Source organism: Sciurus vulgaris (genome assembly GCF_902686455.1).
Source record: "Sciurus vulgaris genome assembly, chromosome: 4".
NCBI classification, from domain to species: Eukaryota; Metazoa; Chordata; class Mammalia; order Rodentia; family Sciuridae; genus Sciurus; species Sciurus vulgaris.
In genome coordinates this window covers 147293678-147311319 of record NC_136464.1, presented here as the reverse complement: position 1 = coordinate 147311319, position 17642 = coordinate 147293678, and the positions used below count along the sequence as shown (strand labels likewise).

Below are 17642 nucleotides of genomic sequence, written 5' to 3'. Positions count from 1 at the left end.
CTTATTCTTATGTGAAACTGTTTCCTTCCTTCCTTCCTTCCTTCCTTTCTTCCTTCCTCCCTCCCTCCCTCCCTCCCTCCCTCCCTCCCTCCCCCCCTCCCCACCTCTTTCTTTTTTCTGAGTGCAGTGAAGAGCACAAGGCCTGCCAGGGCAGTTTGCTTCATGCTATAGCAACAGTGGTTTTACCTACCACTGTTTTGGCAGCATTAATGTGAATGTAGTGTTATTGTGAAAATAGCACTGACCTTGCTGACCATCAGGAGTCCACTTTGGGAACCACCATGCTAGGAAACAACTGCTTTGGTTTAAGTGAGGTAACAGTGATCGTAACTTAAGTAAGTCAGCTATAGCATAGCTCCAACCATGCCGCCTTCCCAAGATACCTAAATATTAAATAAGCTTAAACCAACAGAGCAATTTTATTTATATACGGTCTACCACCAACATAAATGCATCCTAGGTCTCTTTCCACACTTTACTCTCTCTCTTGGGATGGTGGAGCAGCAGTGAATCACCTGCACTGCCCTGCTCCTCTAAGCCTTAGCTCTGAGGTAATCAGGGGTGCTTCCAGCATAGGCAGTTCAGTGCAAAAGACAACTACCTTCTATTCATTCTTCTCCCTTGCCTCTAGAACACGTTAGTCAACATGTTCTGGTGTTTTCATTCTTTCCTTTCTATATCAACATTACCATCTGAACTCTTAAGCATGCTCCCAGTCTCTAACTTCTCCCTCTTCCAATTCTGTAACAATAAAATTTTAATCATATTTCATCTCGCTCAAAAATCTTCAATAGCTCCACATCATCTGTAATGGGAATTATAAATCAATTGAACACAAACAATTAAATGAATGTAAAATTTGCCTGGTTAATTGGGCAAAGGAGAAAAAAAAGCCATGACCACTGTGACAACTAGTTCTATTAGGAACTACAGTGGAGAGACTACAGAGTCACTCTCACAGTTACCTGAAGGCTTGCAATACTTGTTGCAGGCTAGGAGGCTCCTAACCACATGGCCGTTTCCCCTGGAAGTTCTTCCATGTGCCATTCAAGGCACCAACCTCAACATAGATCTGATCAGTATTTACAAGACTTGGATGTAAATAAAAACAGGTCCAGGAACTCTGTTCCATAAAATAAAGCTCAGAGGCTATACAATTTTTCAAAGTTCTCTATTAAAGCCCCAACCTACCACTACAATCCATCTGCCACTACTCTCTTAAGAATAATCTTTCATTTTAAATACTGGACTTTGCTTCATGCAACTGGATGATGCTACATATACTGCTGCTCCTGACCAACTAAGTGTTCCCCTTCCTGTGTGACCCATCGATGCAGTTTAAGCCCCAAACTTTCATAACATGACAACCTGCAGGGATCAGTTTCACCTCTGAGATCACTTTTGTACCTACGGCATGTATCAATCATTGGATACTAGATGATGTGCTATATTAGATTGTTATTTTGGCCTCCAAGTAACACCCTGAGGGAAAGGATTAGGAGCCATATTAATTTATTTATCTTTAAAACTTTTTTTTTTTTTTTGGTGGCACTGGGGATTGAACCCAGAATCTTGTACATGCTATGCAAACATACTACTACCAAGTTATACCCCAGACATTCCCCAGGCCTGTGCTTTTAAGAATAAGTTATGCCTTCTCTACTCTTTCCTTCTTAATCTGCTTCTGGTTTCAGAGGACTCAAAGCCCCAGGGATAATAACAGCAGTAAGATGGATGATACCTTGGCCTATGAATCAACTACACAGACAAAAGCTCCCTGCTGCTCAGGAACACCTGGACTACTCCAGGGGTGATGTCTAATATATTAAGCCACTGAGATTTTAGGGTTTTTTAGTAATAGTAGCAAGCACTAGTCTACTAATCACTGAGGGTCATTAGGCTGACTAGTGGACAGAACTGAGGACAGAATCTGTGTTTTCTGACTTGTCTCAAACTGTGTCAAACTGTCTTCAGATATATATCAGTATTTCCAAATAATCTCTGTGAGATTTAGGCAATTTGTTCCCTTGTTTGCTCTCAAATATATTCCTAATCCCCAACAAAGCCTTATCTGCACTTACCATTTACAATCATTTTCAAACAAGCAGAACATGGTTTTCTGGAAAAATAAAGATCACAGTTTTTCAGCCTTGACCCATGTTTAATAAGAGCAATTTGCCCAGCGTGTAGATCTTCACTAGAACAATGGAGACCAACAATTTTCATGTTTTTCACCACCACAAGACCAGTTTTCTTCACCTACAGTGAGATACAAAATAAGAAGTTATTAACTATAACTCATGATTATATCATGATAATATGTGATTCATTAATAAAATTAAAGTTTTGATTAGTATTATATTTGAACATAGTTTGCATAAAATAACATTTTAGGTCCAAAAGAATTTTCGTAAATTTTGTGTTGACTTTAGATCACAGCTTTTCAAAACTGAGGCTCTACTAATCAAAGTAATTACATGTACAAATTATTATTGTTTTTTCTAGTGAAAGATGAATACATTTTAAACTAGTAAAGGGCAGGAACTGAATTGGTTTCACTTGTTTCTTAACACCATCCAGTCTAGACGATTTACTATTAAGCTTCTAGATGGTAAAAAGGAAAAATTTGGAAACCCCTCTCATTTTACACATGGATAAATCAAACCCAGGTAATTTTCATAATTTTCTCAAAGAATCACAGAGTGTAAAAAGCAGAATGAAAAGAAGAGATCGTATTAAATTCTCAAATATTTTTAATACTGATTGCAACAAAACTCTCAACATCCTTCTCAAAACTGGCTGAAGAGTTTTCAACACTGCAACAGTCTAGACTCATGTATCTGGGTCCCTCACTATAATTACATAGGTTAAGTTATAACACAAAAACAAAAGCCATACTGTCAGGTGTCAGGAAAAAAAAAAAATTCACAGCCAGAATTCCTTGGCAGTATTCCAGAGGGGACTGGGCTGACCCTAAATAAAGTCCTGCAGGCTAGACACCGACTAGCACCAATTAAAAAAAAACTAGTGTAATAATACTAATATTAGATAAAATAGCTAGTCATGGTGGTATGTGCCCATAACCCCAGCTACCTAGAAGGCTAAGGCAGGAGTATCTCAAGTTCAAGACCACACTAGGGAGATCCTACCTCAAAATTAAAATAAATAAATAAATAAATAAAAATTAAAGGTGGCAGTGGGGAGTGCTAGGGATATAGTTCAGTCGCATAGCACTTACCTAGCAGGCACAGGCTCTGGGTTCAATCCCCATAAGTGCAAAGAAAAAATAATCAGATAAAATGGATAAAGTAAAAAAACAAAATCAGTTCTACCTAAGGCACAAAATAGTCTATGTTGTTTTCACAGAAAAACAAAAATAACCCTATAGTAAGGAATGTAAATTTGATCCTTGGGTTTGGGACTGTAGTTATGACATGAGGGGAACTTGGGCTGAGGACAGGGTATCCCTTATTCCCCACCTCCTTCCGAAAGGATTTTACTCTATAGAGATACCTTATCAGAACATATTTGAAATAACTTTAAGTTAAGACCAAAGTACTATAAAATGAAATAGTCAAGTGTCAGTTTAATGTTTGGAACTATGAAGGATACTTTGTGCAATGCCTAAAAAGAAGGAATAGAGATTTCATGGAAACCCCTTTTTGAGTTAACCAACCATCTCCTAAACTACAAAGACCTTTCAAAGGAATACAAAATATCTTGCCTTTTTAAAACATATATCTAAGAATATACCTAAAATATGAAAGATTTGTCTGTATTAGTTTTTAAAATGAGCTGCAAATTTACCTTGAATATGTGAACCCTTTCCATATTATTTTAGAATTTTATGTTCCTTAAATACAACGTATGTTATCATCTACTTCTGAATGTTTCCATCAAGTTTGTTTAAAAATTGGTCACTTTAGAAAACAACTTATCAAAAAATCTTAGTACTAGCTGGGCATGTGGCCCACGCCTGTAATTCCAGCTACTTTGGAGGCTGAGAAAGGAGATTCACAAATTCAAAGCCAGCCTCAGCAACTTAGTGAGATTCTGTCTCAAAAAATATCAAGGGCTGGGGATGTAGTTCAGTGGTAAAGAGCCCCAGAACTGCCCACCTCCCCAATTCTTCATATTAGAGCCCATGTTGTTTAACCAAATCAACATGATCAGTGGAAGTGGCTGCAACTGAATTGAATGATGTTAACTTTAAATTGTCAAGTAGTTAAGAAGAGAAAAAAACCCAGAAAGTCTGACCACAAAACTGTTACTTAAAAAAAGGGAACATATTCATCAGCTTATTTTTTATTAGAACAATCTTTTAGGCCAAGTTTATCACCTTTTTTTTTTGGTCTAGAGTCCTTTTCACCTTGGGGAAAAATAAATATATGTTTCATTTTTGCTTCTTGTTAAGGCCAAAATATTCAAAGTTTGAGACAAAGATTTTTTTCATCCCAAACTCAACAAAAACAAAACAAATAAAAGCCTAAGTTGCATTCCATTTGGGCACTTCCACTTACTGCAACTCCCAGAAGACTGAATCTTTTCAGTGAATCACTGTTCTGGATCTTGATTTTGCTTCACTTCACTAACATCTTGGCAAGTCGTCTATGTAATCCTAGTCACAGAGTTTTACATTAAAACATGGGCAAAAGAGGACAGTCTGTTTTGATATAAACTAGTACATTTACTTAAATGGTGATTCACTATTTTTTCCTTTATGTTTCTTAAACATCTAAATATTCTGAGATAAATTACTTCTATATTCTTGTTGGGCATTTTAGAGACTCACAGAACAAATCGGGAAATCTTATTAGGAATGTACATAAGAGTCATCAAAGTAATTCTTTTCAGCAATATACATACTTAATCTCTATTCCACACCAATGAATCAGAATCTTTGGAAAACTTAACAGATAAAGTAACAAGGAAATACTATGCAATATTAGAACGAACAAGATTTATGTTTCAGGTCTGGCTATTGATTTTAACCTGCTTACCAACTAAATATGTTAACCTGTTATTCTTTCATAAACACTCTTAGAAGACATGAAACTCTTGGGTCAGAAACAAAGGACTTTACTATTCACAACACAGCAGTATGAGCATCTTATTTGTGACAGTACCTTGTAACAGTACCTCAAGTCCCACGGGAGGTGATGCAGATGGTTGCCTAGACACATAGTAGTTTGTGTTATGGGAAGGAACACTGAGCTTGGGGATTCTGATGTTTCACAGCCAACAGTAACCCAAACCGCTCTTTGTCCCAGAGAGAGACACTACCTAAACCCTCAAGGTTGCTTGCTGCAAACATTACTATAAGAAATGACCTAGGTAAAGAGTAATTGGTGCCCTGCATTTTTGGCAACAGCCAAGATATATAGGCACTTGAGAGAACCACGGAAGAATGTCTCTCAACATAGTTACATGAATTAATGTTAGATGGTGTCAAGAGTTACATTTGAAAATTTAAAAAAGACAAGATATAGAAGCATATCACAAATTACTCCCATTTGACTTTTTAAAAATAGGTGAGACATATAGGTTTGTAAATGCACATATTTTTAGAAGAGTATTAAGAAACCCCCTTGGAAGTGGGAATGCTGAACATGGGTATAAGAGGGTCTTTTATCCTTCTTTATACTATTCCTTTTGTTTTGTTATTATGGACATTTAAAAAAAATGGTAATGATTTACCTGTTTTTTGTCTGTAGATTCTCTGGTCATCTCTTCATTATCTCCTAAGGGTCCACATTTGTCCTCTTCATTTTCCTAATTAAAATCAGATTAAGGGGGAAAAGATTAACATGATTAATTCAACGTTTCCATATTTAAAGGCTAGTTTCCTTGACTTTAGCCCATACATTTTTTTTTTTTTTTTTTGTCTTTGATGAAACTCTGCACTGACTTCTCACCTTTGTTCAGGATCAGATTCAGACAATAATTAATATAATAAATAAGGCCTATATAATCTTGCCACTGGGTATTTTTCTATAATATTGGAAATTGTGATTAGAAAAAAAGAAAGTTCTATAGTTTAAGATCTCAGAATGGGGGCAATTTTGAGCAATAGAAAAGTTCAAAGGGCAGCCCATGGTATGAATGACTAAATTGGAATACAGGTAAGACATTGGAGTTGAGAAGACAAGGAAATATGTAGCAAAGGTATTATATATGGACTACAGTAGGCAGAATAAGGGCCCCCAAAGATCTTTGGTCCCAGTCCCTAGAGCCTGTAACTATGTTGTTTTGTGGTAAAGGGAATTAAGGTTTTATTTTATATGTAATAAAAGCTGCTAATCATTTACCATGAGATGGGGAGATTATCCTGTAAGTCCCATTTTTTAAAAATATCTACTTAAGTTTTAGATGAACATAATACCTGTATTTTATTTTATTTTTTATTTTTATGTGGTGCTGAGCATCAAACCCATGCCTCACACATGCTAGTTAAGCGCTCTACCACTGAGCCACAATCCCAGTCCATTGGCCAATGTTATTGAAGGGTCTTAAAAGGCAAAAGAGGCTGGCAGGAAGGCAGAGTGATACAACCTGAGAAAGACTCAACGGGCCAATGCTCATTTTGAGGATGGAAGGGGCCATGGGCCAAGGAATATTTGTAGTCTCCAAAGCTAGAAAAGGCAAAGGTGTCATTGAGACTAGGGCCTCCAGAAGGGGTCAGCCCTGCTGACATTCTGATTTTACAATGAGACCCATCTTGGACTTCTGACCTCCAGAGCTATACAAAATTTTTGTTTTAGTTTTCAACTTTGTGGTAATTCAGTACAGCAGCAATAAAAACCTGATATAGGGATGTCCATAAGTCTCCTCTAAAAGTGAAATCCAAAGGTGAAAGAAAGTTTTGAGGTGGGAGCCAAAGACCTTTGATAAAGGTCAACCATAGACCTAGTTGCTAAGGATGCAACCCTCATAGAACTTAAGATTTATAAACAAGGAAAGTGACCACTGAGTAGTCAATCAAGACAAGATGATACAGAACTTAGTGAGTCACAAAGTACATGGGATAGTTAACAAATTGGGGGAAATTATGAAACAAGTACTAGTTGACAGAAATGGAATAATTCCAAGAGGTCTAAAAAACAAAAATGTCCTTCTGGTTGTGGTGGCATACCACCTATAATCTCAGACTGCGGCAGGAAGATCACAAGTTCAAGATCAGCCTGGGCAACCTAGTGAGACTTATCTCAAAGTAAAATATAAAAAGTGCTACGGGCAGGGAAGAGTGGCAAACGCCTGTAATCTTGCAGCTTGAGAGGCTAAGGCAGGAGGATCTCCACCTCAAAGCCAGCCTCAGCAACTTAGTGAGGTCCTAAGCAACTCAGCGAGACCCTGTCTCTAAATAAAATAAAATAAAGGGCTGGGGATGGAGCTTAGTGGTTAAATGTCTCTGGGTTCAATCCTAGTATCTAAAAAATAAAAGAGCTAGGAATGTAGCTCGGTGGTAGTACACCCTGGGTTCAATCTGCCTTAACACCTAGCTCTTGTTCTGCTAACATGCCATCCATATTCAGCTCCACTAATATCATAATGGACATACTTCTTCTCACAAAAAGATGGGCATAAATACAAGACAATGACTAAATAAGAAAAGTGAAGCCCCATATCATGCTAATTCTTATACTTAAGGTAATCTTCAGTAATTTAGATAAGTCTAACTTGAACCAAATGAAAAATTATGAACCAGTAGGAGAAATAATTATTTTAAAATAATGACCATTTTCAGTGTTTGATTTCTACTCCATAATTTAAAAAAATATATTTTGTAGTTGTAGATGGACAGACTGTCTTTATTTTTTTACGTGGTGCTGAGAATCGAACCCAGTGACTCACACATGCTAGGAAAGTGCTCTGCCCCTGAGCTACAGCCCCAGTCCTCTACTCCATAATTTTTAATTGTGTCCCCCCCCCATAACAATTACTTTCTCTTCCAGTCACTTATTAATTTGGACTGGACTCTTTAAAGGTCTTAGGTTTTTTTTGTTTTGTTTTGTTTTTTTAAAGTGATGTTGTACTTCTGGTATTTTAAAACAATTTTTAGCTATGTAGGTGAACATAGTGCCTTTATTTTATTTATTTTTTATGTGGTGCTGAGGATCGAACCCAGTACTTCACACATGCTAGGCAAGCACTCTACAACCAAGCCACAATCACAGCCCAGAATTCTTGGTTTTTATACTCAATGTGTACCTTGCTAAGCAATTCTTGAGGCGTACCCATAAGGTATATATATCTGACAACACAAAAAAGCTCAGATGTCAGTTGTGTTTGGAAATGGTTGTAAGTTAATAATATACTAAAGCTGGAAAAATTTACAACTGTTATGCAATTGATCAAAACCATAATAAAAAACATATAGTACATAATATATAACAGCACTACAAACTTTACATTGCACTACCAAGAATGAACTATCTCAATCATTGCCCATAAAAACCCAATATAGTATGCACTAAGTACCATTTTATAGATGAGAAAAGTAAAACAGCTTATCCAAAGTTACACAAGTAGCATGAGATGAAGTCAGGATTTGGACCCAGGTGTGTTGGCTACAAAAGCCTTGGCTACCCTTAAAATACTAAACTAAGTTGCTGCTACAATGCAGTATTACAGCATATTTTCCTACATTAAATGAAAAAGGAAGAACCCAGAATTCATTGATTTCAAGTGAGTAAAGGAAAAAATATTGAGAAAGCAATAAAAAATGTTAGTAGTCTTTAGGTAGTGGAATTGTGAGAAATTTTTTTCTTCTGCACATTTTATAAATAATGAGCATATATTACTTTAGTAACTCCACTTTTAAAAAGACTTTTAAAAGGCTGGTAGAAATGTCAAAAACAGTATTTCTAATACAATCACATGTCAAATTGCATCTTGGAGCTTCTATAACTTACTCTGTGTATGGGAAAAGCAGAATACAGAATTTAGGTCAAATAATATTATTTTAGCTTAAAGAATACCTTGTTTTTCCTCTCAATAGTTCTTACAAAATATTTTTTTAAATTATGGAGTAGAAATCAAACACTCTGAAAATGGTCATTATTTAAAAATAGTTATAGTCTTATAGGTAAAGAAGTATCAGATGTGCTGGTTGTGGTAGCCCACACCTATAATCCCAGCAGCTCAGGAAGCTAAGGCAGGAGGATTGTAGGTTCAAAGCCAGACTCAGCAACTTATAGATGCCCTAAGCTACTTAGGGAGATCCTGCCTCAAAATAAAAAATTCAAAAGGAATGTGGCTCAGTGGTTCAGTGATCCTGTATTCAATCCCCAGTACCAAAAATAAATAAATAAATAATATCAGGCACAAAACTTAGGTGTCATTTTAAAGAATAAATTTCTACAAGTATAAATATGATGGCAACATACACTATATATAAACTCCTGGTATATTCCTATTGTTTCAATATTATGATTTTCTGCTGTGCATGGTGGCATGTGCCTGTAATAGCAGCAACTTGGGAGGCTGAAGCAAGAGGATCACAAATATAAGACCAGTCTCAGAAATTCAGTGAAACTCTGTCTTAAAATAAAAAATAAAAAGGACTGGGGGTGTAGCTCAGTGGTAAAGCATCCTTGGGTTCAATTTCCAGTACAAAAAAAAAAGTATGACTTAGAAATTTTTTTTATATTTCAGATGTAGACTGAGACTTAAGTTTATGTTTGTACAATAAAAAAATTAATAAGAGTTGAGCACAATGTACTCCATTTCATTCCTTCTCTACACTGTCACTGTTTTGCAATGGCCATGACATCAGAACTAAGGAAATTATTACACACTTCTGCTTTACTGACATTAAACAGTTGACAACCAACACAAAATGATTTTTCTAAACATTTGGTAAATTTGCTTTTCTGAAATTTAACACACATTTTCTTAAATAAATAATGTTAAAAACCATAGTCAAGTTCCCTAGCTAACATACAAAAGCTTTTTTATAACCCAAACCATCACTGCTAGAGTAATCCTGAGGATGTCCTAGTCCAAGGACCTGTGAGTCCCTGGGCCTCTAGGCAAGGAATAGAAGTGGAAGCCACCCCAAGAGAGAGGTTTGACAGCTGTGGGTTAAGGAGACACAAGTGTTGGAGCACAGCTGGGAAGACACTAATGCAGTGAAGAGTCACAGGGCAGGGGCAGAATGAGGATGTGAGAGTGACGACCGCCCCAGTGTTCAAAGCAACCCTATTTCAGGTCGCCTGGAATTCCTAAGGCATGGGTTTGCTTTGCTTTGTTTGATGCCAATGCCCTCTGTACTCATTCCTATGTCTAACTTTCTTTCTAAAAACCTTAGGGGCTGGGGATATAGCTCAGTTGGTAGAGAGCTTGCCTTGCAAGCATAAGGCCATCAGTTCAATCCTAGCACTACTTTAAAAAAAAACAACCTTAAGTAGATTATGTGTATTAGTCAGTTTTCTAAACAAGATTCCAAATAAAATAGTTAAAACAAAAGACTCATTTCTTTTTTTTTTTTTTTAATTGTTCATTTTTTTCCTTTAAAAAACTCCTGTGGTGCAGATGAAGGAACAAGATGTCAGGAAAACTGAGTCATGACTTGTGGAAACATGGAAATAAAAATATGATCTTTGTTAAGTAATATAAACCCTGTTACTAATGAAGTTCCTTAACTCTGAAATTTACTAATTAATTTATCACTATTTTTACCAAAATGCTAACTGAAAGTCTCAGTATTTTCTCAGGCTTCATAGCTTTCTCCATAAAATATGAGGAAATGGTAGAGCGTACATTATTTGCAAATAAAGTTTGGTAATTAGTTGGCCAATGACTTCCTTCCTAATAGAAATGTAAATATCATTATTCACTAATTTAATATAACTTATACTTGTCTGTTTAAAAATAACTTAATTTTAGCACAGGATATATTTTTTTGGGTATGTGTGTGAAATTAAATCTGCATTTAAAAAAAAAGCTTCTTTAAAATCACTGTTCAATCTCTAACAAGCCCAGCTTTTAAAATGTACTTTTTTTGGGGGGGGGGGGGGCAGTACAGGGGATTGAACCCAGGGAGATTCTAACACTGAGCTGCATCCTCAGCCCTTTTTTTATCTTAAGATAGTGCCTTCCTAAGTTGCTGAGGCTGGCCTTGAACTTGCAATCAAACTTGACTCAGTCTTCCTGAGTTGCTGGGATTACAGGTGTGTGCCATTGCAATCAGCTAAAATGTGCCTTTTAAAGTCTTAAAAATCTCTGTAAACATTTGCTTCTAATACAGTGGCTCCTTTTTTTTTTTTTTTTTTTTTTTTTTTTTTTTTTTTTTTTATGGTACTGGGGATTAAACCCAGGGCCTTGTGCTTGAAAGGCAAGCATTCTACCAACTGAGCTATATCCTCAGCTCCAATAGTGGCTTTTTAATACAAATTTTATTTGAAGAAAAGATTCAAAACAGTATGGGAATCTTCTACATCTATAAAATAATATTAAGCTATTAACAAGTCAAAAAAAAATAAAGGAACTTCCAACTTCATGAAGGAAATGAAGAGCTTTCTCAAAACCATCAATAAAATCTGGAGTCAGGGTGGGTATTGGGTGGTGTTGAGAAATAGGGAATAACAATGTATAACATTGTAAATAATGTTTTACTATTTATATAATATTTCACATAGGAATGGGGGAAGAAGTACCATTTTATCATGGGAAATGAATTTCCTTACTTCCTATTAAAATTCCTAAATACAATCCTGATACTGACAGAATAAAATCTAAACTCCTCTGCAAGGCAAACATTTAAAAAAATTTTTTTGTTGTTGTTGTAGATGGACACAACACCTTATTTAATTATTTATCTATTTTTATGTGGTGCTGAGGATCAAACCCAGTGCCTCACACATGCTAGGCAAGTGCTCTATCATTAAGCTACAACCCCAGCCCCAAGGCATACATTTTTAACATGATTCCCAACTACCTTTCCAAGCTTATTTATAGTCTCATCCGTGCACCCAACTTCACCCTCAGGCCTGAGGACCACAAATTCATTCCTCCAAGCTTACCCCCATGGAAACCTCTGGTTTGGGCAAATGCCTACTCATTCTTTATGTCTCAGTGCAAATCCTACCTTCCTTATGGAATCCTTCCTGCACTTCCCCATGTATTGCCTGGTTCTCAACCTTGATAGCATCTTTGCTTATACTTTGTACTTGACTCCATCATATAACTGTGTATCTTAATATTTAAATGCCTGGTTTTCTCCACATTAGAAAATAAGGATTATATCTTTTCTTCTTTTTATCTCCAGCACTACCCACACAACTTCAGTCTCAATAAAGAAGGCAAACAAAACAAAAAATAAAAAGGTGGCATTGATGGCCTCTTAAAAGTAAAGTAGAAATTTAAGTATTTACAAAATCTTCCTGTAAAAACATCTAGAGCAACCTTTCAGCAGAATTATTGGCAAGATGGAAACCTCAATGTAGAATATAATCACAATTTTATAAGAGTAGAAAAGAATCTTATGCTTAAAAAAAGATTGGAAGGAAAGTATCAAAATGTTAACAGTGGGGTTTTTAGAATGATGAGAAGCCACAGGCAATACCCTTCCACCCTGCCCTTTTTAACTGCTTCGTAAAAACTCTTAAAATGAGTTAACCTAATACTGCTTTTTATAAGTTGGTTTTGGCCCCCTAAAAAAATTAATGACAACACTAAACACCAAAAATTACCACAACAAAATAGTGTGAACCTATCACCATGCCACTCGGAGCATGGAGGCAAATGATGAGAATCTAGAACCTTGTTGTCCCAAGAGGAGAAGGGAAAGATGTAGGACGTACGAACTTCCAAAATATTGGCTTTTATGATTATTCTTACTATATATTCCTATCTTGCTTTGATCATTTCTCAAGACCCAAAAAAGAGACGTATATGGAACGAGAAACTATGCATTAACAAATTAACTACTAAGACACGGTCTCCATCGTCAAGCAATCCACAGTTTGCTAGAAAACTAGATAAAACCACTAACAGGATATTATTGGGTGGTAATGTATGTATTACAGACAAAATATTCATAAAATCAACACATAATACCATTACCTAATAAATAAGGCATAGTCTGAGAGAGTATTTTGGTTTTAGATTGGAAAGATGAGATATTTCCACTGTTACAAGTATCAAACTACCATAAAGGTATTTCTCAAGTTTTAAAGGCTCACTGGGAGTTTGGTTTCAAGCGTGACAGTAACTGGAGCAATAAAATCCAATTTTAGACGGCCACTTTTCTAAGGGTAAAAACTATCTAGAGAAACAAATTATACCTGAGATTTTTGCTTTTGGGCTTCTACTCCTGGGAAGAGCTCCATCCAGAGACTGAGCAGAGTGAAAAGGTTGACTTTAGAAAGTCTTGGTATTTGACCTACAAAGGAGAGGGCAAACACTTCAGAATTTTACTAACGATGAAAATAGGAACAAAGCTTAAAGCCACTTGGCTACTGCAGCATTAGCTTAGCAGCTTTAGCAGGGGTCAGAGGAAATGGATTAGCGGACAAAAGAATCAGTGCTTTTTTAGCAGGAGTCGTTACAACCTGACTTTCCAAAGTTGGACCCACTCTCTTCAGCCCTCACCTGGCAGAAATAAGTAATACAACAGATACACGTAGCTATGGAAACAATCCAAAGAAAGTTGGGGCAAGTCCTTGCATCTGATGCTGTGGAGCGAGCTGTTCTCTGGGCAGTGATGAGGGGTTGCTTCAAGAGCAGTGATCAGAACACGGCACTAACAATGCAGAGATGGGAAAGCGTCGCGCGCGGCCAATTTGGAAATCCCGGCAAAAGCGCCATTCAGGGAACTTTCAGGCTTTTCCACCCCGGGGGTCCTAGCTCTTGGTCCTTCGAGGAATACCAGGCGGGACGCGGGAAATGAGCGCGACTTGAAAAGCCCGAACGGCCGATCCAGAGGGGATGAGACATCGAGGAGCGAAGAACGGGAGGCAGGGAACCCGGAGTTCAACCCGGGTAGGCGCACAAGGCAAAGCCAAAGGCAGAAGCAGGGACCCCGGCACTCACCGGTCATGCTGCCAGTCTGGGTGCTGACTGACCGCCCGGCACCCGTGCTCTCCAGATTTTGCATCTGCCTTGCTTCTTTCATCCCAAGCCCACCGGCCTCTGCTGCCCAGGAAAGCGCTCCCTGTGAGGCATGATCCTGACCCAGCAACTCCCCTCTAGCCTCCTCCCAGCAACTGGTAAGCAGCGACCTTGCTCGGTGCAACCGAGTGACGTCTCAAGTCTGGCGGCCACTTCCGGGCGCCCTCGTGACGTCAGAGCGAGGACCGCGGCTGCGCAGGGCTGCCCGTCGGACGCGAACCCGGACTGGAGTGAAGCGCTGAGCAGAAAGTTGCTCGCAGTCTCTTATTGGTTGTCGTGGAAATAAAGTCACTCGAGGATTTCATGGCTCAGGGTCCCAGGTTGCGCGGACCGGTGCGGCGATTGGCTATGCAGAGTTGAAAATTTTGCTCAGGGCGCCAGGGTGCATTGAAGAGGAATCCAGCCCCACTCAGTCACGGTGGTGGTTTTTGAGAACCTGAGCGGGTGAAAAGGGGTAGGAGGTGGGCGGCCCAGGATGTTGTTATGATCAGAGATTGGCCGGCATTGGGGAACGTAGTGCCACCGAACGCTTATCAAGAACGTGAAGACAGGAGGTGGAACTCTAACCGGGAAAAATGTGAAGGGAGGAGGGAGAAGCAAGTGGTCTCTGGAAAATCTGAGAAGTAGCCTGGCATTGTGGGTTTGTGCCAAAGCATTTTATAAGTGTTCTAGGCATGACTCAGAATTAGACCCCTTTCTCTCCCGTGACTCAGAGCCCAGTTTCCATCGACAGTTGTTACACAACTTGAAATACAGAGCAAGGCACAAAACTGAGTTCAAACTAAGAGTAAAGCTGAGCATTATGAAAATCCATCATTTTGAAAGAACTGAGGTGAGATCTTTTCAGTGTTGAGGATATTGCTGTGCTTCCTTAATTTTCACTACTGTATAGTACTTCATTGTAGTTATATATCACAATTTATTTGAGTGAAGGAACTTTTGGACCAGCTCCTCGCTTCAACAGCTTCTTGTTTTAAACAACAACAAAATGCTTCATGTTTGTATGCAAATGTTTCTTTAGGGACCACACTTAGGAGTAAAATTCTTGGATGGTTACTGTGTAGTTTATTAGACAATGTTGAAATATTTTCCAGAGGAATCCATTTACATAGTTCTTTTTTCCATCAGTCCTTGGTATCGCCAGACTTTTAAGTGTTACTCAGTCTGAGCCATGTGTGGTGGCTCAGGCCTTTAATTCCAGCTATTCAGGAGACTGAGGCAGGAGAATCTTGTTTGAGGCCAACCTGGCCAACATAGCAAGAGCTGTCCAAAAAAAGAAAAGTGATTAAATGTATACCTCTCTGGTTGATATAAATTGGTATCATGTGGTTTTATTTTCCCTGATTTCTGTTGAATATCTTCTCATCTGTTGAGTGGCCATACATGTTTCTTCTCTATTAACTTTTCCTATCTGATTTTTCTTCTTATTTCTTATTGATTAGTAAGCATTCCTCATTATTCTGGATATTCATTATCAGTTGGGAATTTATCTGGTAAATATCCTCCCTCCCTTTTGACTTCTTTCAGCGCGCAGTTTTTTTTTTTAATTTTTAATTTTAATTAAAAATCATAAATTTACATAGGGCAATGTTGTTTGATTCATTTTGTTATTTTTTCCCCTTCCCCCCTCCCCTCCCACCCCTCTTTTCCCTCTATACATTCCTTTCTTCCTCATTCTTACCACCCTCCTTATCCCTAACCCTAAACCTAACCCTAACCCTAACACTAACCCCTCCTACCCCCCACCCCCGTATGTCCTCATCCGCTTATCAGCGAGATCATTCGTCCTTTAGTTTTTTGAGATTGGCTTATCTCACTTAGCATGATACCCTCCAATTTCATCCATTTGCCTGCAAATGCCATAATTTTCTCATTCCTCATGGCGGAGTAATATTCCATTGTATATATATGCCACAGTTTCTTTATCCATTCATCAACTGAAGGGCATCTGGGTTGGTTCTACAATCTGGCTATAGTGAATTGAGCAGCTGTGAACATTGATGTGGCTGTATCTCTGTAGCATGCTGATTTTAAGTCCTTTGGGTATAGGCCAAGGAGTGGGATAGCTGGGTCAAATGGTGGGTCCATTCCAAGCTTTCTGAGGAATCTCCATACTGCTTTCCAGAGTGGCTGCACTAGTTTGCAACCCCACCAGCAATGTATGAGTGTACCTTTTTCCCCACATCCTCGCCAACACCTATTGTTGCTTATGTTCTTGATAATCGCCATTCTAATTGGGGTGAGATGAAATCTTAGGGTAGTTTTGATTTGCATTTCTCTTATTACTAGAGATGTTGAACATTTTTTCATATATCTGTTGATTGCTTGTACATCTTCTTCTGTGAAGTGTCTGTTCATTTCCTTAGCCCATTTGTTGATTGGATTATTTGTATTCTTGGTGTAGAGTTTTTTGAGTTCTTTATAGATTCGGGATATTAGCGCTCTATCTGAAGTATGATTGGCAAAGATATTCTCCCACTCTGTAGGTTCTCTCTTCACATTACTGATTGTTTCCTTTGCTGAGAGAAAGCCTTTTAGTTTGAATCTATCCCAGTTGTTGATTCTTGCTTTTATTTCTTGGGCTATGGGAGTCCTGTTAAGGAAGTCTGCTCCTAAGCCAACAAGTTGAAGGTTTGGGCCTACTTTTTCTTCTATAAGATGCAGGGTCTCTGGTCTGATTCCGAGTTCCTTGATCCATTGTGCAGGGTGAGAGATAAGGGTTTAATTTCATTCTGTTGCATATGGTTTTCCAGTTTTCCCAGCACCATTTGTTGAAGAGGCTATCTTTTCTCCATTGCATATTTTTAGCCCCTTTGTCTAGTATGAGAAAATTGTATTTATTTGGGTTTGTGTCCGTGTCCTCTATTCTGTACCATTGATCTACCTGTCTATTTTGGTACCAATACCATGCCGTTTTTGTTACTATTGCTTTGTAATAGAGTTGAAGATCTGGTATTGCGATACCACCTGCTTCGCTCTTTCTACTGAGGATTGCTTTAGCTATTCTGGGTTTCTTATTCTTCCAGATGAATTTCATAATTGCTTGCTCTATTTCTGTAAGGTACATCATTGGGATTTTAATTGGAATTGCATTGAATCTATATAGCACTTTTGGTAGTATGGCCATTTTGACAATATTAATTCTTCCTATCCATGAACATGGGAGATCTTTCTATCTTCTAAGGTTTTCTTTAATTTCTTTCTTTAGTGTTCTGTAGTTCTCATTGTAGAGGTCTTTCACCTCTTTTGTGAGATTGATTACCATGTATTTTACTTTTTTTGATGCTATTGTGAATGGGGTAGTTTTCCTAATTTCTCTTTCTGAAGATTCATCACTTATGTATAAAAATGCATTGGATTTATGAACATTGATCTTGTAACCTGCTACTTTACTGAATTCACTTATGAGTTCTAAGAGTTTTCTGGTGGAATTTCCAGGTTCCTCTAAATATATAATCATGTCATCAGCGAACAGGGATAGTTTGAGTTCCTCTTTTCCAATTCGTATCCCTTTAATTTCTTTGGTTTGT

At 37.8% G+C, this 17642-nt stretch overlaps 1 protein-coding gene across 8 annotated transcripts in view; it reads right to left on the bottom strand.

The window, feature by feature from the left end:
- Nucleotides 1-14251, bottom strand: part of CDADC1 (cytidine and dCMP deaminase domain containing 1) — a 49665-nt gene extending 35414 nt beyond the window's left edge. For all 8 annotated transcript variants that reach the window (XR_013763465.1, XM_079137645.1, XM_079137642.1 and 5 more), the window contains exons 1-4: nt 14035-14251; nt 13287-13384; nt 5698-5772; nt 2082-2259 (exon numbers count right to left, since the gene is read on the bottom strand). Coding sequence is in view for 7 of the 8 variants with exons in the window: in XM_079137645.1 (XP_078993771.1) it covers nt 2082-2259; nt 5698-5772; nt 13287-13384; nt 14035-14116 (433 nt within the window). In the remaining variant the exon portion in view is untranslated. The remainder of the gene's footprint in view (nt 1-2081; nt 2260-5697; nt 5773-13286; nt 13385-14034) is intronic.
- Between the last annotated feature and the right edge of the window lie 3391 nt (nt 14252-17642).